The sequence below is a fragment of the Arachis stenosperma genome, chromosome 3 (genome assembly GCF_014773155.1).
Source record: "Arachis stenosperma cultivar V10309 chromosome 3, arast.V10309.gnm1.PFL2, whole genome shotgun sequence".
NCBI lineage: Eukaryota > Viridiplantae > Streptophyta > Magnoliopsida > Fabales > Fabaceae > Arachis > Arachis stenosperma.
Window position 1 is genome coordinate 68,727,190 of NC_080379.1, and position 23,273 is coordinate 68,750,462.

General features: G+C 36.7%; 1 protein-coding gene across 1 annotated transcript; it reads left to right on the plus strand.

Moving 5' to 3' along the window:
* Window positions 1-7,017: 7,017 nt before the first annotated feature.
* Window positions 7,018-20,332, plus strand: LOC130966228 (uncharacterized). Its single transcript, XM_057891014.1, has 8 exons — window positions 7,018-7,341; window positions 12,454-12,575; window positions 12,654-12,711; window positions 13,749-13,763; window positions 14,611-14,669; window positions 14,771-14,855; window positions 16,902-19,447; window positions 19,564-20,332. Exons 1-8 carry the CDS (start codon window positions 7,018-7,020, stop codon window positions 20,330-20,332), a joined length of 3,978 nt encoding a protein of 1,325 aa, XP_057746997.1.
* Window positions 20,333-23,273: the final 2,941 nt, after the last annotated feature.

A 23,273-nucleotide genomic window follows, 5' to 3' on the forward strand; every position in this document is an offset into this window, starting at 1 on the left:
GATCCAATAACTCTAACTTTTCCCAAGGAAAGACTGGGACTTGAGGATTCGAATTAATTCATTCACTTAACTTACCTTCATAGTTAGAGGTTAACAAAGTGGGAGAAAAATCCAATTCCCATCACAATTGATGAGGATAACTAGGATAAGAATTCCAGTTTCTCACACCTTGCCAAAAGTCTATTTTACAGTTATTTATTTATTTTACTTGCCATTTAAATTACTTGTTCCTCATCTTTAAAACCCCAATTTACAAAACTCATAACCAATAATAAGAACATACCTCCCTGCAATTCCTTGAGAAGACGACCTGAGGATTAAATACTTCGGTTATCAATTTATTTAGGGGTTTGTTAGTTGTGACAACCAAAACATTTGTACAAAGGGATTTCTGTTGGTTGAAAATCTATACTTACAACGCGACTTTATAAAATTCTTTACTAGCAAAAATCCTAACGTCAACTCTCCCAAGCAATACAGAAGAGAATCTAAAAAGAGAGTGCAAAGCCATTGATATTATCAAAATGGCCGAATCCAAAGAGGAAGGGGAGGACGTGAATCCCAATGAGGAAGACCTCATGGGACGTCCGCCAGACAGAAAGGAGCTCCCTATTGAGGACCTAAAGGAATCTGAGGCTCATATAGAGACCATAGAGATTCCATTAAACTTTCTTTTGCCATTCATGAGCTCTGAGAACTATTCTTCCTCTGAAGAGGATGAAGATATAACTGAAGAGCAAGTTGCTCAATATCTAGGAGCCATCATGAAGCTGAATGCCAAGTTATTTGGTAATGAGACTTAGGAAGATGAACCTCCCTGGTTCAGCAAACTTTACCTCAAAAGAAACAAGATCCTGGTAAATTCTTAATACCCTGTACCATAGGCACCATGACCTTTGAGAAGGCTCTGTGTGACCTGGGGTCAAGTATAAATCTTATGCCACTCTCTGTAATAGAGAAACTGGGGGACTTTGAGGTTCAAGCTGCAAGAATCTCATTAGAGATGGCAGACAAGTCAATAAAACAAGCTTATGGATTGGTAGAGGACGTGTTAGTGAAGGTTAAAGGCCTTTACATCCCTGCTGATTTCATAATCCTAGACACTGGGAAGGATGAGGATGAATGCATCATTCTTGAAAGACCCTTTCTAGCCACAGCAGGAGCTGTGATTGATGTTGACAGAGGAGAGCTAGTCCTTCAATTGAATGGGGACTACCTTGTGTTTAAAGCTCAAGGATCCTCCTCTGCAACCATGGAGAGGAAGCATGAAAAGCTTCTCTCAAAACAAAGTCAAACAAAGCCCCCACAATTAAACTCTAAGTTTGGTGTTGGGAGGTCCCAACAATGCTCTGGACATTTGTGAAGCTCCATGAGAGCTTACTCTGAAGCTATTTACATTAAAGAAGTGCTTATTGGGAGGCAACCCAATTTTTATTTATCTATATTTCTATTGTTCTTTTATGTTTTATTAGGTTTATGATCATGTGGAGTCACAAAACAATTGCAAAAATTAAAAACAGAATCAAAAACAGCAGAAGAAAAAGCACACCCTGGAGGAAGAGCTGTCTGGCATTTAAACGCCAGAAACAAGCTTCTGTCTAGCGTTTAACGCCAGAAACAAGCACCCAGCTGGCGTTTAACGATAGAAACAAGCATCAGGCTGGTGTTAAATGCCAGAAACAGGCTACATTTGGGCGTTTAACGCCAGAAACAAGCATCAGTCTGGCGTTAAATGCCAGGATTACATACATAGGGCATTTTACACACCTAAAAGGTGCAGGGATGAGAAATCCTTGACACCTCAAGATCTGTGGACCTCACAGGATCACCTCAGGATCTGTGGACCCCATAGGATCCCCACCTATCCCACTTCTCTCGTCTTCACACAATCCAATAACACTATACCCTTCACCAATCACCTCAATCTCTCTTCCCCATTACCCCTTCACCAATCACATCCATCCACTCTTCCCCATAAACCCTACCTACCTTCAAATTTAAAATCCCTTTCCCACCCAAACCCACCCTAAATGACCGAACCCAAACCCCTCTCCCTCCACTATATAAACCCCTCCATCCTTCTTCATTTTCACACAACACAACCCTCTCTTCTCCCCCTTGGCCGAAATCCTCACCTCTCTCCCTCTCCTCCATATCTTCTTCTTCTTCTTCTATTCTTTCATCTTTTGCTCGAGGGCGAGCAACATTCTAAGTTTGGTGTGGTAAAAGTATAGCTTTTTTGTTTTTCCATAACCATTGATGGCACCTAAGGCCAAAGAAACCTCAAGAAAGAGGAAAGGGAAGGCAATTACTTCCACCTCTGAGTCATGGGAGATGGAGAAATTCATCTCAAAAGCCCATCAAGACCACTTCTATGAAGTTGTGGCTAAGAAAAAGGTGATCCCTGAGGTCCCTTTTAAGCTAAAAAAGGGCGAATATCCGGAGATCCGACAAGAGATTAGAAGAAGAGGATAGGAAGTTCTCTCCAATCCCATTCAACAAGTCAGAATCTTAACGGTTCAAGAGTTTTATGCAAACGCATGGATCACTAGGAACCATGATCAAAGCATGAACCCAAACCCAAGGAATTGGCTTACAATAGTTCGGGGGAAATGCTTAGATTTCAGTCTGGAGAACGTAAGGTTGGCGTTCAACTTGCCTATGATGCAAGAAGATGCACGCCCCTACACTAGAAGGGTCAACTTTGATCAAAGGTTGGACCAAGTCCTCATGGACATATGTGTGGAAGGAGCTCAATGGAAAAGAGACTCAAAAGGCAAGTCGGTTCAATTGAGAAGACTGGACCTTAAGCTTGTGGCTAGAGGATGGTTGGAGTTCATCCAACGCTCCATCATCCCCACTAGCAACTGATCTGAAGTAATTGCGGATCGGGCCATCATGATCCATAGCATCATAATTAGAGAGGAAGTAGAAGTTCATGAAGTCATCTCTCTAGAACTCTACAAAGTAGCCGAAAAGCCCTCCGCCTTGGCAAGGCTAGCTTTTCCTCATCTCATTTGCCATCTATGCAACTTAGCTGGAGTTGTCATAGAAGGAGACATCCTCATTGAAGAGGACAAGCCCATCACTAAGAAAAGGATGGAGCAAACAAGAGAGCCTATGCATGGATCTCAAGAGACACGTGAGGAAGCTCATCATCAAGAAATCCCTGAGATGCCTCAAGGGATGCATTTTCCTCCAAACAACTATTGGGAATAACTCAACACTTCTCTAGAAGGATTGAGTCATAACATGAACCAATTAAGGGTGGAACACCAAGAGCACTCCATCATTCTCAATGAGATTAGAGAAAATCAAAGAGCTATGAGGGAGGAGCAACAAAGGCAAGGAAGAGACATAGAGGAGCTCAAGGACACCATTGGTCCTTCAAGAAGAAGGCGCCACCCTCACTAAGGTGGACTCATTCCTTAACTTCCTTGTTCTTATCTCTCTGTTTTTCAGTTTTATGCTATATGTTTGTCTATGTTTTGAGTCTTTACTACATGATCATTAGTATTAAGTAACCATGTCTTGAGGCTATGAATAATTCCATGAATCCTTCACCTTTCTTAAATGAAAAAATGTTTTTAATACAAAAGAACAAGAAGTACATGATTTTCGAATTCATCCTTGAAATTAGTTTAATTATATTGATGTGGTGACAATACCTTTTGTTTTCTGAATGAATGCTTAAACAGTGCATATTTTTTATCTTATTGTTTATGAATGTTAAAATTGTTGGCTCTTGAAAGAATGATGAACAAAGAGAAATGTTATTGATAATCTGAAAAATCATGAAATTGATTCTTGAAGCAAGAAAAAGCAGTGAAAAAGAAGAAGCTTGCGGAAAAAAAAAGAGAAAGAAAGAGAAAAAAAAGCAAGCAGAAAAAGCCAATAGCCCTTAAATCCAAAAGGCAAGGGTAAAAAGGATCCAAGGCTTTGAGAATCAATGGATAGGAGGGCCCAAGGAAATAAAATCCAGGCCTAAGTGGCTAAATCAAGCTGTCCCTAACCATGTGCTTGTATCATGAAGGTCCAAGTGAAAAGCTTGAGACTGAGTGGTTAAAGTCGTGATACAAAGCCAAAAGAGTGTGCTTAAGAGCTCTGGACACCTCTAATTGGGGACTTTAGCAAAGCTGAGTTACAATCTGAAAAAGGTTCACCCAGTCATATGTCTGTGGCATTTATGTATCCAGTGGTAATACTCGAAAACAAAGTGCTTAGGGCCACGACCAAGACTCATAAAGTTAGATATGTTCAAGAATCAACATACTTAACTCGGAGAATCAATAACATTATCTGAACTCTGAGTTCCTATGGATGCCAATCATTCTAAACTTCTAAAGATAAAGTGAGATGCCAAAACTGTTCAGAAGCAAAAAGCTACAAGTCCCGCTCATCTAATTAGAACTAATATTCATTGATATTTTGGGAATTATAGTATATTTTCTTCTTTTTATCCTATTTGATTTTCAGTTGCTTGGGGACAAGCAACAATTTAAGTTTGGTGTTGTGATGAGCGGATAATTTATACGCTTTTTGGCATTATTTTTAGGTAGTTTTTAGTAGGATCTAGCTACTTTTAGGGATGTTTTGATTAGTTTTTATGCAAAATTCACATTTCTGGACTTTACTATGAGTTTGTGTGTTTTTTTGTGATTTCAGGTATTTTCTGGCTGAAATTGAGGGACCTGAGCAAAAATCTGATAGGAGGCTGGAAAAGGACTACAGATGTTGTTGGATTCTGACCTCCCTGCACTCGAAATAGATTTTCTGGAGATACAGAACTCCAAATGGCGCGCTCTCACTTGCATTGGAAAGTAGACATCTAGGGCTTTTCAGCAATATCTAATAGTTCATACTTTATTCGAGTTTAGACGACGCAAACTGGAGTAAAACGCCAGAAATACGTCAGAAACTAGAGTTAAATGCCAAAAAAAACACGTTACAACTTGGCGTTTAACCCCAAGAGAAGCCTCTACACGTGTAAAACTCAAGGTCAGCCCAAGCACACACCAAAGTGGGCCCCGGAAGTAGATTTCTACACTTAGACTTATTTCTGTAAACCCTAGTAACTAGTTTAGTATAAATAGGACTTTTTACTATTGTGTTTTCGTCTTTGGACGTTTAGTCCTTAGACCGGAGTCTTGGTTATCCTGGTTCCTTCTCTGGGGCCGGAACTAATGAACACCTTTACCACTTATTGTTCATACCCTGTGTTGAGCTGTCCGACCCGTGATGTTCTACAGACAAAGCGATCGACCTCTTCAGGTCAGGATAACCCGACCTCTTCTCAAAGGGCTCGGCCAAGTCACCAGAAAAGCCCAAAGAAGGGCCCTAACGGAGGACTGCGCACCAAAACCCAAGGCAACCCAAGCCTACATGGAAAAGGGCGGTTCCTTTGAAGATAAGATGACCTCACTCAAAAGATAAAGATAAGATAAGATAACTAACTTATCTTTTCTAAGAAGGTCACTCTACACTATTATAAATACGCTGGAGCACCCAGGTATAACTCATACTCTGATTCTATTCAATACCTATTTAATACCCTTGCTAACTTAAGCATCGGAGTCCCTTGCAGGTACCCCCACCCTCTGGGGATGAAGGAATCAGCACCGCCACCAAGCCCAACAAATCAGACACAGCAACTCCGACCATTACAGAAGATCTCATCCGAGATCGACCTTCAGTTTCACGTAACCCTCAAAACATTGGCACCGTTGCCGGGGAACCTGGAAGTCATCCCATCACCCTGGCGGACGACCATGACAACGACCACACCTCATATCTAGAGGAAAGAACGTCGCATAAAAATGTGGATGCCACCCCAAAAGATACTTCCCAAATCAACAACAAGAAGAACTCCCCAAACGAGGGAGCCATGGATGCATTTCAAGACCGGTTAAAACAACTTGAGGAAGAAGCCCTACGCCAACGAGAGGCCAAGAAGGACCTACAAAGGGAAATAAGGTGACGCCGGGAATTGGAGAACAAACTCCTAAAACTTGAAGCCGATGTCAAGATGAAAGCCAGCCGATCCACTCCCGAAGATAGCACCCGTAAGGAGCAAGACCCATTCACTAAGGAGATCATGAAGATGAAAATCCCAAAGGACTTTAAACTCCCAGACATGACCTTATACGACGGCACTACAGATCCCGACCATCATCTCATCAACTTCAGAAGCAGAATGTATCTCACCGACGCCTCAGATGCAGTTCATTGCAAAGCCTTTCCAACTACTTTAACAAAAATAGCAATTAGATGGTTCGACAACCTCCCTCCTAGGTCCATCTCAAGTTTCGACGACATGGCTAAGAAATTCCTGGCCAGATTCTCCATCCAAAAGGACAAAGCTAAACATGCTCCGAGCTTACTAGGAATCAGACAAGGAGAATGGGAAACCCTGCGCAACTACATGGAAAGTTTCAACAAGACATGCATGGATATACAAGGCCTGCCAACAGAAGCCACTATTATGGGCCTCATTAATGGCTTACGAGAAGGGACCTTTAGTCAATCTATATCAAAAAGTACCCCACATCTCTGAACAAGGTGCAGGAACGAGCGGAAAAGTACATCAACATGGAGGAAAACTCCCGACTAGGAGAGACCTCGAAGGCCGGGTTCACCCCCCGAGATAAGGATAAATATTCCAGAAAAAAGAAAGACGGACATGGAGAGAAAATTAAAAAATACCACAATTACACCCCTCTACGGGTGTCTCTTGTGGATGTATACAGAGAGGTTTGCAACACGGAAAAAATACCACCAGCTCGGCCACTAAAAAGAATAAAAGGAGGAAATCGGGCTGAATATTGTGAATACCATTGGATCCGTGGGCACTCCACCAATGAGTGTTTCAATTTAAAAAATGTCATAGAAAAGCTCGTACGAGAAGGAAAGCTAGATCGATATCTGGCCACCCATGATGATGAACAAAGAAAAAGAAGAAGAGCAGAAGATGTCGGACCAACCGCGCGATCATCTCGAACGCCAGAAAGACATGTCCACATGATACACGACGGATTTGCCGGGGGAGGAATCTCCAAATCATCTCGCAAAAGACATCTCAAAGATGTATATCACATCGCAGGAAAGGAGGAAGCACCCGACATCCCGACGATCACTTTTACAAAGGAAGACGCATTTGGCGTCACATCAGGGCATGACGATCCCATGGTCATCACTATTATACTGGCAAACGCAAATCTTCACCGCACGCTGATAGACCAGGGGAGTTCTGCCGACATATTAACGGCTTTCGACAAACTCGGCCTAGAAGAAAAAGAACTTAGAGCGTATCCAGATAGCCTGTTCGGGCTAGGCGATACGCCAGTTCAACCGATGGGATACATCTCACTCCATACAACTTTCGGAAAAGGAAGTCAGTCATGAACACTCAAAATAGATTACATCGTAGTTGACGTAAGTTCAGCCTACAATGCCCTAATAGGTCGGACAACGTTAAATCAGCTCGGTGCAATAGTCTCGACTCCGCATCTATGCATGAAGTTCCCAATTGCAGGAGGAATAGCTATGATAAAAGCAAATCAGAGGATGGCGCGCCGCTGTTACAACGAAAGTCTAAACCTCAGAGGCAGAGGAGAAGAATTTTACACAATTGAGCTCGGTGGAGTTCAGAGGCGGGAAGAGCTTCGCCCACAATCTGAAGGAGAAATAGAGAAAACCCAGATCAGGGATTGATGATTAGATTTTTGACGGTATAGAATTTTACTATTGAAGTCTCGTTGCAAGTATAGTTTCTAAACCAATCAAAAATCCTTTCATACAAAAGATTGTTTGTCACAAGTAACAAACCCCTAATTTTATAAACCGAAGTATTCAAACCTCAGGTCGTTCTCTCTAGGAATTGTAATGAAGTGTCTTGTTATTGGTTGTGAGTTATATTTGGAGTTTTTAAGATTTTGGACAAGAAATGTAAATGGCAAAGAAAATAAACTAACAACTAACAAAGCTCTTGGCAAGATATGAGAATTAGAAGTCCTATCCTAGTTATCCTCTTCAATTGTGATAACAAATTGTCCATTGCTACCACTTAGTTAACCCTTACTAAATAAAGGAAAGTCAAGTGGATGAATTGACTTGAGCCACAAGTCCTAGCCAACTCCCAAGGAAAGACTAGCTTTAGTGCACTCCAAACCAATTAGCAATCTCTCCAATTACCAATCAACAAAGGAATTAGATAACTCAAGTGTCACTAATTACTCTACCTAGGCCAAGAGGAACAAAATCTATACTATATCTAGAAGAGGCATTTCAACAAACACATAGAGTGCAATAGAAGTAAACATTATTAAATGCAAGAATTAAAGGAATCTACAACTACAAAAACAAGAGACCAACAATAGAAAAGCAAAGAAGACACATTTATTATGAATTACCTCTTATTGAATTGGAAGAATGTAGAAGGAACAATACTAGATCTACAACAAAATATAAGAACAACCTAAATGAAATTACAACAAAAGAAAAGAAGAAAGATGAATGTAACTACAAGGAATTGAGAGATAGAAGTAGAAGAAAGCAAAGATTAAAACCTAGATCTAAGAACTAAACCTAATCCTAATCCTAATTCTAGAGAGAAGAGAGAGCTTCTCTCTCTAGAAACTACTTCTAAACTAATCCTAATGAGTGTGAATGATCTAATTGTCCTTTTGCTCTTCAATCCTTGGCTTTAAATAGCATTTCTGGCGCCAAAGTTGGTTGAGATTGGGTCCCACAGCCTTCAGAAGTTGCTGGGCACGTTTTCATTAAAAATTCATATTTCAGCACTGACGCGTACGCGCATAGCACGCGCACGCGTCCGTGGCCCATTTCGCAAGGTGCGCGTAAGCGTACAGGTGCGCCCGCGTCTATGGGCGAGTTCAACTTCTTTGACTTTTCATGATTTCTCCACTTTGCATGCTTTCCTCTTCACTCCTTTGATCCATTCCTAGCCTTTTCAATCTGAAATCACTATCAAACATATCAAGGCATCTAGTAGAATCAAAGGGAGATTAAAACCATCAAATTAAGGGTCTAAAAGCATGTTTTCACATCTAAGCACAAATAAGGGGACAATCACAAAACCATGCTATTTCATTGAATAAATGTGGGTAAAAGGTGATCAAATCTCTTAAAATCAATACAAGATAAACCGTCAAAATGGGGTTTATCAACCTCCCCACACTTAAACCAAGCATGTCCTCATGCTTAAACCAAGAATGAAGCAACGGACATGTCATTTATTCAATGGGAACTAATCAAATGCAATCTACCTATATGCAACTATCTAGATGAATGCAATTGCCTGGTCAGAATAAATCAATTCCCAAGAAGCATATATGCACAAAGGCCAAAGGTATTAACAACATGTCAAACCATAATTGAATTGAGCTATTAAATATTTTTACAAACTTGCATGAAAGGGGATGATCATAGGTAGAAACATGTAATTGAGCATCAAACCCTCACCGGATGTGTTTGCACTCTATTCACTTAAGTGTTTAGGGTTAATTCACTCAATTCTCTCCTAATCATGCTTTCCAATATTTGTTTTTCTTCTAACAATCAACAAATATTTCATGCATGCATACAAGTATCATGAGGTCTTTTCTTTAGGTTGTAATGGGGCTAGAGTCAAGGTAGGATGCATATTTGGTTAAGCGAGCTTGGAATTTGAATCTTTGATAAGCTTTGACTTCCCACCTAACATATGACATCCTATTCAATTAAGTTCTAACCTAAACTACCCATTCCTCACTTTTTCACATACTCATGTATTTCCTTTTTATTTCACAACACATATGCATTGATTTTATTTGAACTTTACTTTGGGGAATTTTGTCCCCTTTTTATTATTTTTCTTCTTTTTATTTCTTTTTCTATTTTTTCTTTTTTTTTTCCATATTTTTTTTCTTTTTTTTCTTTTGTTTTTCTCAATTTTTTTTCTTTCTATATACAAGAGCATCAATGCATAAGGTTTTACATTTGATCAATACATGATTATGTACTCAATTCCCAATATTTACACTAATAATACAAAACTACCCCTTTATTCACCCAATGTCCCAAGGTTCCCACACTTGAATGATACTCACACACACTAGCCTAAGCCAATCAAAGATCCAAATTAAGGACATTTATTATTTTTCGCTTTAAGGCTTGTAATGTGCTAAATTAAGAACAAAGTGGGTTAAGCGTAGGCTCAAAGTTGGCTAACAATGGAAGATAAAAGGTAAGGCTATTTGGGTAAGTGAGCTAATGAAATGATGGCCTCAATCATATAAATGCATGAATACACAAAATAATGGACATAAAGAATCAAACAAATCAAAGATTACATTCATAGAAAGAGAATAATGCACACAAGAAGGAAAATAAGTGGTTATAAGATGTAACCACATCATTAGGCTCAAATCTCACTTGCTTGTGTTCTTAGCTCAAAACATGATCCACAAGATATATAATTCAAGCAAGTTCTATGAAAAGTTTTCACTCAAATCAATTGGTGCCCTATTTGAAAAATTTCATTATTTTGACTAAGCTTATTGTGTATACATATGCAAAAATAAAAAAATGAAGGTAACAATCCTAAAACCCTAAAATGAAATGCAAAAGTGTTGATATTAGAAATTTGTCACCCAAGATCTTCGATCGGTCGGACGACCTCCCCACACTTAAAAGTTTGCACCGTCCTTGGTGCACTCAAAGATGAGCAACGGGGTACGGCGACTCTCTGGATTGCTGCGTGTTCTTTCTCTCGATTCCATTTTTGCTTGCAGTGTATCATTCATGAAAAACAAAAATATAACACCATAAGTTGAGAAGATATAAAAGCAAGGAAGCATATATTGTTGGAATGAGGTACTAATCACTAGAATTGAGTGAGTGAATTAGTGTGACATTAATGACAAATATGTGTGTGAATTCTAAATTGCGCCTTTTAGAACACACATTAGCATAAAAGCTATATCACAAAAGATGCATACACTACACTTATCCTAATGTGCTTGAGATGCTTTAAGCAAGCTTGTAAGGTAAGACAAGCATTAGAGAAGCATGAAAGCATTCAAGTCAAACACATATGGATGCGTATGATCATGAAATACAATGCATTAAGGTAAATGCACAACATCATCCATCAAGAAATTGCCCATTCAAAGAGAGAGTTCAAATCGCATGGTGGCTAGCTACAACATGCAATTCAAAAGGGTTATAAGCTCGAAGGCAATTCTCATCACTTGGTATTTTTCAAAAGGTAAGCATGAAAAATTCAAAACCAAGTAGCAAAATATAACCTCAATCATAGAATCCAACAAAGATTATTGATGAGCGGATAATTTGTACGCTTTTTGGCATTGTTTTTAGTATATTTTTAGTATATTTGGTTTAGTTTTTAGTATATTTTCATTAGTTTTTAGTTAAAATTCACTTTTCTGGACTTTACTATGATTTTGTGTGTTTTTCTGTGATTTCAGGTATTTTCTGGCTGAAATTGAGGGACCTGAGCAAAAATCTGATTCAGAGACTGAAAAGGACTGCAGATGCTGTTGGATTCTGACCTCCCTACACTCGAAGTAGATTTTCTGGAGCTACGGAAGCCCAATTAGCGCGCTCTCAACGGCGTTGGAAAGTAGACATCCTGGGCTTTCCAGCAATATATGATAGTTCATACTTTGCTCAAGATTTGATGGCCCAAACCGGCGTTCAAAGTCACCCTCAGAATTCCCAGCGTTAAACGCCGGAACTGGCACCAAAATGGGAGTTAAACGCCCAAACTGGCACAAAAGCTGGCGTTTAACTCCAAGAAGAGTCTCTACACGAAAATGCTTCATTGCTCAGCCCAAGCACACACCAAGTGGGCCCGGAAGTGGATTTTTATGTCATTTACTCATCTTTGTACACCTTAGGCTCACTACAACAATTTTGATCTATGGCAACATATATTCGAAACAATACTTAAAAAATGTTGTCTAAAATAATAAAAAGCAACTCTTAATATTTGTTGCAAAAAAATAAGACTATTGCAACTCTTTTAAATCAACATGTTATAAATGTTATTTTTTAGTTAATTAAAAAACATAACAAAAATGTTGCTTTAATAAATTAAATAGACAACATTTATTATATTCATATATTACATTTTATAAAAGTTGCTTTAAAATTTTTAATAAACATCAACTTATAAATGTTGTCTAAAATAAATTAATATTTTTTTTAAATTATAAGCTTCTCTCCAGATATTTTAACAAAATATTTTTTTCACTTTAACTAAAAAGAAGAAAAACAAAACCCGTTTTGCTCCACGGGCTTCAATTCATCATCTTCTCCTTTTACTGAAAGAAAGACTGAGACAAAACCCCAACCCTAACAAGCACAAAATCATCTTCATCTTCCTCTCTTCGATGATGACAATAGATGAGCTTTGATTCTCTCTGCTTGTAGTTCGAGATTCAATCTTCTCTGCTCGCAATCGAGATTCAATCCAATTTGTTCGCGTTTGATCTTCGATTGTCTCTGCTAGCAGTTCGAGCTTCCATCATTTCTGCTCGCTTGTTCATCACCGGGTACCTATGATTCTGCATATTCCTTTTTCTTTTTCATTTTGAATCCTAATTTTAATAATGTTGATGTTGCTATTATAGGGTTTTTGGTAATAATGTTGCTGTTTCGAGCTTGCCGTTCATATTTGTGTATATTTGTGTATTTTGTAACCAGATCTATAAAGTCTTTAGGTTTTGCTTGCCGTTCATCTATGATCTCTTCCAATTTGCCAGCGTTCTTCTGCTAGGGTTCATCACCGCTGATCATTGTTTTACAGGTACTCATGATTTTATCTCTGTTTTTCTTTTCTATTTTGTGTTTTGAATCCTAATTTTTGGTTATATGAAATTTGTTGCTGTATGTGTGCATTAGTGTTGAAGCAACTCTACTGTCACTGTGTGCGTTTAATGGAATTGCATGTGTATTTTAAATCTTCTGGTTGAACTTAAACTTGTTTTTACATACATAGCTTTGTGCAGTACCATTTTATTTTGGTTTTTTATTATTGTGGGAGTTCTTGTTTCTGGACCCAAGGAAATGAGGCAGGAGGTAGCGGCTGTTTGCTCATTTAATTTGGCTGAAAATCTGCACTTTGAGTCCTTTAGCTTTTAACTGGTGATTTTACTTGTATTGCTAGAAAATGTAAAATGCTTAGCTATTAGCCAGAGTTGATCTTAGTTAGCTTATTTTGAGTTAGGATTTTGTTATTTTTTGATAGTGTAAATTGATTATGTAACAAATGTTAGATCCTAGTTCCTAGCTACCACCAATGACAATGCGTTTTATTATTGATTGATTGAAACATCTGATATTATTTATTTGATAATTGCATCACATACAAGTATATATACAACACATGGAAAAGAACAAGCTAATAAGGTAAGTGTTTTCATGTGCAGAGTGATGGCTGGGACCAAAATATTGCCTACTCAATAATTGAAAGAAGCTAAGCATTGAACACGGGTTGCTTAACACGGGTTGCCTACTCAATATACGAAACTTGTTGCTGTGTGTATTAGTGTTGAGGTAACTCTACTGTCACTGTGTGGGTTTAATGGAACTGCATGTGTATTTTAAATCTTCTAGTTAAACTTAAACTTATTTTTACATACATAGTTTTGTGCAGTACCATTCTATTTTGGTTCTTTTATTATGATTTTGAATTTTAGCTTATTTTCATTCTATGTACTCTGTAGAAATTGGGAAACAGGGTAAGTAGTGCTGATATTTTGAGATTAGCAATTGGAAAACAGGGAAAGTATTATATGCGAAACTAATTATTGTTTTTGGGTCAAGTGTGTGCATGTGGGTGTGGAGTTTGAGCATAGTTTTGTTTGTATATTTGGAGCTTCGAGTGAAGAGCAGAGAGCTACCAGCTTGCTTCTTCTCATACTGCTCCGTAGATCAAATGGCCTCTTTTTATACAACGGAATGGAATCACTTCCATCTTTTATGTAACTTTTGTATCTGGCTTAAATTCATGCAACATTGCAACATGAACCTGATTTGCCATTTGCTTTTAGGATTCAACTTTTTTTTTCTTACCATGCCCTCTGTAATTTTAGATGCAGCTGTGCTTTACCCTGCTCTCTGGGAATAATTTGAATTTTTCTTTTGTATGTTGACTGTGCTTGCTACCAAGTTGTAATTTGATGCCATAAATATGGACAAATCATTATGCTTATGTCATATGCAGTGTCTTGTTATGTTTTTTTTTATAGTGAAATTATCAAAGGATCCTAGAAATGACAGTCCTAGTTTTTATATATGTAATACAAGTTTCAAGCAAGATAGATACATTGAGACAGCATCTTTAAAGAAAGCAAGTTCTTTATTTGTTGTAACTCCTAACCCAAAGGACTTGGCATGATATTTAGAAATGAGATTTCTAGTAATATGAATTTACTGATATTTTATATAGGGTCTGGCAAAATGGATGTGTTGTTGTGCATCAGTTATTGAACTTGTTTAAATATTCTTGACTAAGCACTGTTGGGGTCATATTTGGTATAGCGTTATCACCACTGCTACTTTAATTTTTGGCATTTGTGTTTTAAGGTTGGTGATCCTGCACAGCTTCCAGCAGCTGTAATTTCAGATGTTGCTAAGAATCATGGGTAAACAATTCTTTTGATGATAAGCATATCTTCTAACTAAATAAAACTATTCTTCTACTTAATACCCTACTTTTGTGCTATTTTCTGTTTCATGCTTTAAGATATGGCACAAGCTTATTTGAAAGATTGATGCAAGCTGGCTATCCAGTTAAAATGTTGAAGACCCAATACCGAATGCATCCTGAGGTTGGTTCATATTTTACTGGGAAAGTTAGTTTGTTATTTATTTCTGTTCATACTATGGTCATGCTTCAGATTTGGGATTCCTTTATTCCCTAGGCAGCCTCAGATTGAATTGCATAACACAACCAATAATAATAACTTATCTTAATTAGTATCTTAATTATTCATTCTCTGGTTTTGTATCTTAATTCCTTTCCGGTGACCATGATTTTGTTGAGTCAAAATCAGGCCGGATGGTTAGTTGTATCCATTCTTGGAACTGCTAAGACCAATACTTGCATCATCACATGCTTTGTTTCCTTTTAATAGTAATTTAATTAGAAATTTAATTTATTACTTTCTTGGAAACTGCTAATCTGCCTCCTCATCGTCACTTTCATCACCCATCACCATCATCATCGCATAAGACCCCCATCTAATTGAACTCCAACTCTATTCATATCATTTTTATATATTTCTAGAATACAATACCCCAACACTAGTGTGAATGCTATAAGCTCTTACTTTTCTTTTCTTTTCATTTTGACTAAAAGCCTGTGATGTTTATTTAGTTGATGATCTGATATATCTGTTTTGATGAGATAATTTATATGTGTAGTATCCATCATTCAGTGCCATCTATAAATTATAAAGTACCCTTGTCCCTATCTAAAATGGACGTACATCTGTTTTTCGTATTGTTTATTTATTTATTTCAATCCACTATTACTATTTAAACATTGGAAATGGGAAGAAAGTTAGTTTAGTCATTTTTTGGTTATATACAGAAATAATTATAGTAGTGATAAAGTGTAATAATACTAATAGATACAAAAATGATTATATGAATAGAAGAAAAAGAGTATTGATCCAAAATCCATAATTAAGATGAGAGGTGAGAATGAGATGAATGGGAAAGTGGGGGCGGGGCTGGGATACGGTGGACCAGAGTGCAGAAAAGCACACTTCTCATATAAAAGACTTTGACAAGTGCAATTTTAACTCAATCACAAATTGGTAAAAAATTTTCAAAGTAATTAAGATTGCATCATCAACTTTTGGGACCTTGACAAGCTACTGGATTTGGCTAGGAACATATTTTAGGCGTGAAAGCTAACAAATGTCCTTTAAGTTGTTATTGAAACTGGAGTATTGTATTATTTATTAATTTGATGGAATAATATATATTAGTGCTTAAACCACTTAAAATTTTGAAACTAAAATTAATTTATATAGAGTATGATTAGATGATAAACCACTACAGCAGGTGTGTGGGACCAAGCTATTTGACAATAATCAGGAACTGCATGAGTAGGGCCCGGGGGAGTTACATCTTATACATTGCAAGATTATTATTGATTATTGGAACAATGGGGATATATATAATAATTAAATTTATAATAATTGGAGGAGAACACAATGTGTTATGCTAATATTAATAGTGCTTTTGTTTATATAAAACCTGCACTCTCTTGTGTATATAAAAGCTGCACTAAGTGCAGAATCAGATTGATTCTATGCAAGTTACAATTCATTTTTACTCATACTCTTTCTCATCTCCTCTGGTCTCTCTTTCTTAATCAGATTGATTCCTTCACTCATACTTGAGTATACGCAGTTGAACACTAAGTGCAAATTATTGCGGCATGACCTCGTAAGTCTATCTTATACTTATTTGTTTTTATATGTTTATGTTATTCTTTTGCACTTTTTTATGTAATAAAATACTGATTGTTTAATTAAAAAATTAAAATATAAAAGCATTTTTATTTTAAAATATATCTTTTCAAAAGTAATTATTAATATTTCTTTTAGAATAATAAAAGAATTATGATTAGTTTGTATTTGGTTAACTTTTTAGAATAATAAAAGAATTATTAATATTTCTTTTAAAATATAAAAGCATTTTTTTAATATTTCTTTTTATATATTTTATATTGAGCAACCGTGTATATATAGCAAGTTTCAGATTCTATTTTGATAAAAGAAAATTGTTTTTAGCTGGTGTTTAAGACCATAATCATTTTTAGTTTAATAGTAATATCACTATGAACAATTAGGTTTTCCCAGGACTCATCCAAGAACTGGATGAGTTTACCAAGACATAGCCAAGAGTTTAGAGATGGCGTCAATAGATTCTTGGACTATGCTTACTCTGTTGGAAATCCTCAAGGAGAGGAAATTCTATGTCCTTGTGCAAAATGTTGCAACTTCCTTTGGGGTCAAAGAGAGTCTATTTATAGCCATTTAATATGCTTTGGATTTGTCAAGGGCTATACACGATGGGTTAATCATGGGGAAAGTGTAATTGGTATGGATGTCGATACTGGTGATACCGGTGAGATTTATTCATGCGATGACATTGAAGGCTTGCTAGACGAAAGGTTTAGGAATGTGGCAGATGTTGAGGGAGAAAAAGAAGGTATGAACGAAGATGCAAAGAAGTTCTATAATTTGGTTGACGAGGCTAGCAAGGAACTATATCCTGGTTGCAAGGGATTTTCTACTTTATCTTTCACCATCCGACTATACTTGTTGAAGTGTCTACATGGATGGAGCAATGCCTCGTTCACTTCCCTCCTGGAGTTGTTGAAAGAGGCTATTCCTAACTTGAATCTCCCTTCTTCTTTCAACAAAGCCAAGGCTATGGTGAGAGATTTAGGTCTTGATTATAAAAAGATTGATGCATGCCCAAATGACTGCATGCTATATTGGAAAGAGCACGAAAATGAAACATGTTGCCATGAATGTGGAACTTCTCGTTGGATTGAGCCTGCGGTAGTTGAAGGTGACATATCTTCAAAGAAAGCTCACAACATTCCTGCAAAGACATTACGGCACTTTCCCCTAATTCCCAGGCTTCAAAGGCTATTCATGTGCTCAAAGACCGCTAAGAATATGAGTTGGCATCAGGAAGAGCGTAAAAAGGATGGAAAGCTAAGGCATCCTGCCGATGGTCAATCATGGAAAGATTTTGATAACCGACATTCAGAATTCGCCAAGGAACCTCGTAACTTGAGACTTGGTTTGGCGAGCGATGGATTCAATCCGTTTCGAACCATGAGTATATCTCATAGCACATGGCCGGTTATTTTAATGACTTATAACTTGCCACCATGGATGTGCATGAAACAAGAATACTTCATGCTTTCTCTGTTGATCCCGGGACCAAAATCGCCAGGAAATGATATTGACGTGTACCTGCAACCATTGATTGAGGAATTGAAGGAGTTGTGGGAACTTGGAGTAGAAACATACGATGCCGCAAGAAATAAAACTTTTCAAATGCATGCAGCTCTCTTATGGACAATTAGTGATTTCCCTGCATATGCAATGTTATCCGGGTGGAGTACAAAGGGGAAACTAGCTTGCCCTTCTTGTAACTATGGGACTTGTTCTAGTTATCTTACACATAGTCGGAAGATGTGTTATATGGGTCATCGTGTTTTTTTGCCCGAGGAACATCCATGGAGAACTAATAAAAGGTCATTTAATGGAAAAGAAGAACATCGAAAAGCTCCACCGTTGCTAGAGGGCATGGAAGTTTTAAGTCACTTAGATTCTATGGAGAATTCCTTTGGGAAGACAAAAAAAAAGGTGAATGAAGGCCTGTGGAGGAAAAGGTCAATCTTTTTTGATTTACCTTACTGGAAGTATAACACATCAAGACACAATCTTGATGTAATGCATATAGAAAAGAATATAGTTGACAGTATTCTTGGAACTCTCTTGGATATATCTGGAAAGACAAAAGACCACCTAAATGCTCGATATGACTTGAAAGAAATAGGCATTCGTAAGAATCTTCATCCAAAAGAAATAAGAGGTCATAGAAAAGTGAAGTTTGCAAAAGCATGTTTCTCCATGACTAAAGCTGAGAAATCAATTTTTTGTGATGTCTTGAAGAAAGCAAAGCTACCTGATGGTGCTGCCTCAAATATTTCTCGATGCGTGAACCTTGCAGAAAGAAAAGTATCAGGTTACAAGACTCATGATGCCCATTTTATGCTGCATTATTTGCTGCAAATTCCCATCAAAAGTATACTTCCAGATTCGGTCGCAATCCCTTTAATTCGGCTTGGCTCTTTTTTTCGTCAGTTATGTCAAAAGGTTATCACATTAGAAGAGATAAATCAATTGGAAGCAGAGATTGTGATAACACTATGCCAATTGGAGAGGATTTTTCCTCCTTCATTTTTTGACATAATGATGCATTTGCCTATTCATTTGGCTAATGAAGTGAGACTAGGCGGCCCAGTTCAATTTCGGTGGATGTATCCTCCCGAAAGATACATGTGTACTTTAAAGTCATATGTTCGAAATAGAAGTCGTCCTGAAGGATCTATTGCGGAGGCCTACTTGGTTGATGAGTGTTTAACTTTTTGCTCACGTTATTTACATGATGGTGTTCAAACAAAATTGAATAGAATACCCCGGAATAATGATGCTAATGACTTTGAAGCGGAAATTCCACATTCATTTCCAATTTTGTTTCCTAAGAAAGGCTGTCCATTGGGAGCAAAGAAGGGTGAGATTTTTTCTCTTGACGACAAGTCTCGAAACCAAGCCCATAGCTATATATTATTGAACTGTGGAAAAATTGAAGACTATGTTAGGTAAATCCTACTTACCAAACATATTATTGAACTGTCCATTTCTTTTAATTTTTTTAATTATGAATCATGGAATTATCTCTAGGTTTTACTTACGAAAATTCTAATTTTGGATTTAGAGAGCATGAGGCTAATCAACAAGGAACAAGTTGGGTGAAAGCTAAGAACCATAGTATGAACTTTCCCTCATGGTTTAAAGCACGTGCCATGCGTCAGAATGTTCCAGATTGGATTAAGGAGCTTTCTAGAGGGCCCAACAAGATTGCAAAAAGATATTCGGGGTATTTTATCAATGGGTATAGATTTCATACTAGGCAACGTGAGGCAAGACGCAAGACGCAAAATAGTGGTGTAACTTTAGTTGCGTTGACTACGAGCTTTGCAAGTGCAAAGGATCCAAATCCAATTCGTGCAAAAGTTTCCTACTATGGCAGAATAAATGATATAATTGAGTTAGACTACTTTGGCAATTTTAAGGTTGTAGTGTTTAGATGTGACTGGTATGAGACTCAAGAGGATGGCTATGGCTCTTCGTATGTTCAATTCAACAAAAAATGCTATCAAGAAGAGCCTTTCGTGTTGGCATGTCAAGTACACCAATGCTTCTATGTGCAAGATCCATTTGATCAAAATAAACATTATGTTATGAAGTCAATTCCAAGGGATTTATTTAGCATAGGTGACGAAGCTGATGTTGATCCCCAAGCTATATATGAAAAAGAGCCATCTGACCAGTCAATGGGTCCTTCTATACCCAATGATAATGGTGAAATTGATTTGATTAGGGGTGACTTGCACGAAGTTGTTATAGATGCTTCAAAAGGAGTTCTTCTTTCACAAGAATACAACACAGAATCAGAAGATAATTCCGAAGACGATATTGAATGATTTATACTTTTTTCCTTTATTACACTAAATAGTAGGGAAGTAGAATGAAATATGTATATACTTTAACTTTTTAATTGCATTAAACAGTAGGGAAGTGGAATGAAAGATGTATCACTTTTTTATATATGTGTCTTATGGCATGCCTTCTTGTTTATTACTATTAAATAGTAGTCTTCAATTACATCCTCAGCAAACAGCTCCTTCAGTTCCACAATGTTATCTCCTTCAGCTCCTTCTTGTTTATTACTATTAAATAGTAGTCTTCAATTATATCCTCAGCAAACAACTCCATTCAGTTTCTTAATGATTTATTAAAGGCTGAATTTGGTGTTAGGAAAGAACTTTATTTACATTGCCAAATTCTAATGTCTAATGTCATCTTTTATTTTGTTTTATTTCAGAAATACAATGGAAACAAGAACTACTCCAAAGCGGAAAAGATTGGTAAAACAGTATCAAAGCAACAAGCAATTCATGCAGAAAAATACAGCAGAAATTCATAAGAAGCAACATTTTATCTCTCCAATGATGGCTGGTGGTCATGGACAAAAGAGAGTGACTCCTATGCCTTCTAAGCAAAGCACTCAAAAAGAAGTCCCAATTTCTAAAAGAATGAAAAGTATGCCGAACCAGAAAATTGGAGCTAGTGAAGAAGAACCAGAAAATCTTAAAAAGCGTCCAACCATGGGTATGGATAAATTTTTGGAGACACATGGGGTTCATTTGGAAAGAGAAGATGACGATTTTGAACCAAGTGCTGAAAACGAAAGATCTGTTCAAGAAAAGCAACAAAATCTTAGGAAGACAAATACAAAATCAAGTTGTCAAGCCATGACACTTGATACATTTTTGGAGACAAATGGGATTCATGTGGAAGGAGAGGAGGAACATAGTGGAGCAAATGCTAATGAAGTTGGAGATGATGATGATGATGATTTCTCGGATGATGAGGACTATGTTGGTGAATATGAAGATGAAGTTCTTCATGGTGATGACAATCACCTTATGGAAACTAACAATGTTAAAGGTGCTGTACTTTATACATAATTATCATTTTACTTATTCATTAGCATGTATAGCTATATAATTCATTTAAATGGTTAAATTGCACATATTTATAGATACTCCAAAGATTAGAAGGACACGAGGAAAAACAAGGTGTGCTAAAATCCATGCAAGAAGTTGGGAAGAAAGAGAAGAGGTGACTTTTTATGAAGGACAAGCAGTGGGACCAACTCCAAGAAGAGTGAAGGATTTAACTTACTTTATTGGAACAATGGGAAGGAATAGCGATTTCATAACATTGATGTACACTAGTTGGAAAGCTGTGCCCCTCAAAGTCAAAAAGCGCATATGGAAATATATTAATGTAAGTGTTTTATTTCTCATCTATTTTTTATGATCTGAAAATTTTCAATTTTGTATGGCTTAGCTGTAGTTTTGTGAAAATATATAGCTGCTGTTTTACACTGCAGTTTTGTCTTTGTTTTTAGTGTTCTTGAATTGTCATTTACAATTTTTGTTTTGTACTTTTTCGTAGTCAAAGTTCATTCTTCCAAAAGAGGGGAAAGGGTGGGTGATGACTGGTGTTCGAGAAGCTTGGAAAGGTTACAAAACAAGAATCAAGGGAAAGCATTTTGAGAGATATAACAACATTGAAGATATGCTGAAAAATCGCCCTTTAGATATTCCAGAAGTTCAATTTCAAAAGTTAATTGCATATTGGAGTATTCCTTCTGTTAAGGTGAGTTGTAGAATAAATAATTCTGTTTCTTTGTCTTTTTTTATGCTTTTGGTTTATTACATATAACTCCCTTTAATTTTTTTGGGTATAGGCTCTATCTCGTTTAAATTCTGAAAATCGTAAAAAGCAACAACATCAACATCGAATGGGACCTATAAGTTTTGCAAGAGTGCGTAATGAAATGGTAATAATTTTGATTTTTTATAAGTTTTTTCTTGTTGTATAATGACCATCTTAAAACTAGATAAATATTATTTTTGGCCATTTTTAATACTCTTTTTCCTTACTTGTAGCGTGAAATGAATGAGAACAAAGAAGACCCATCACAGGTTGATGTGTTTGTTGCAACTCGAACTGGACGAAAAGGAAAAGAGCTTGATTCAGGAACACAAGCTGTTATTGTAAGTCATAATAAGTTGAAGTAGAACTGCCTTAATTTACAAATTGATCTAAAACAAAATTGCCTTAATTTACAGTATTATTTTAAGTCAGATTGTCCTGTATAAAACTTAAAAAGTATTGTTATAGTATGTAATATGTATATATCTTGATTTTAGAGCCTTCAAAGTCAATTTCCCCTGGAGGAGGATTCTTCTTGAAAGCTAATATAATTTATAAATAACTAATTAAGTAGATTTAAAACATACATGATCATGTTTTGTGGGGTCCATAATTAAAATATACATGTGAACTGCTTATGCTTTAATTTATTTAGATATAGCAGGCGAGAAGTCAAAGATACAAATGTGTAGGCATTAATTTAAGACATCTTGCTTTTTTAGGTTTGAAATTAATCAAATCATCCTTTAATTTCTGTCATCTATTTATATTTAATGGGTAGCTGATATGGACATGACTGGTAAACAGAGCTATCAGCCATCAACTTGAATAAAATGTGTGTTTCTAAAATACATATTATTAAGTGAATACAATTTTTGTGAAAAGGACATAAAATCTAAGTTTTAACTTTTAATATGTTCATTATATCATTATTAAAAGTATTAAAAGTTCTCCAATGAAGTTCTCATCTCAGAAACTTTCATTAATGCTGCATCCCTACTCTTATTTGCTTCCATTAACTCCCTCTTGAGTGTCTCAATTGAAACTATTCACATGTCCTTAAGAACTTGAGAAACTTTCTCAGATTCAGTTCTGTTTGGGGAACTCATAATCACATTCTTGCTATGCTTCTTCTTG

Excerpts from the sequence above, each read along its gene's own strand:
- LOC130966228 (XM_057891014.1), top strand. The coding sequence starts at position 7,018 with ATGATACACGACGGATTTGCCGGGGGAGGAATCTCCAAATCATCTCGC. Across the intron at positions 12,576-12,653 it reads GCTCGCTTGTTCATCACCGG|GGTTTTTGGTAATAATGTTG; the intron begins GTACCTATGATT and ends TTGCTATTATAG. Across the intron at positions 14,670-14,770 it reads GATGTTGCTAAGAATCATGG|ATATGGCACAAGCTTATTTG; the intron begins GTAAACAATTCT and ends TCATGCTTTAAG.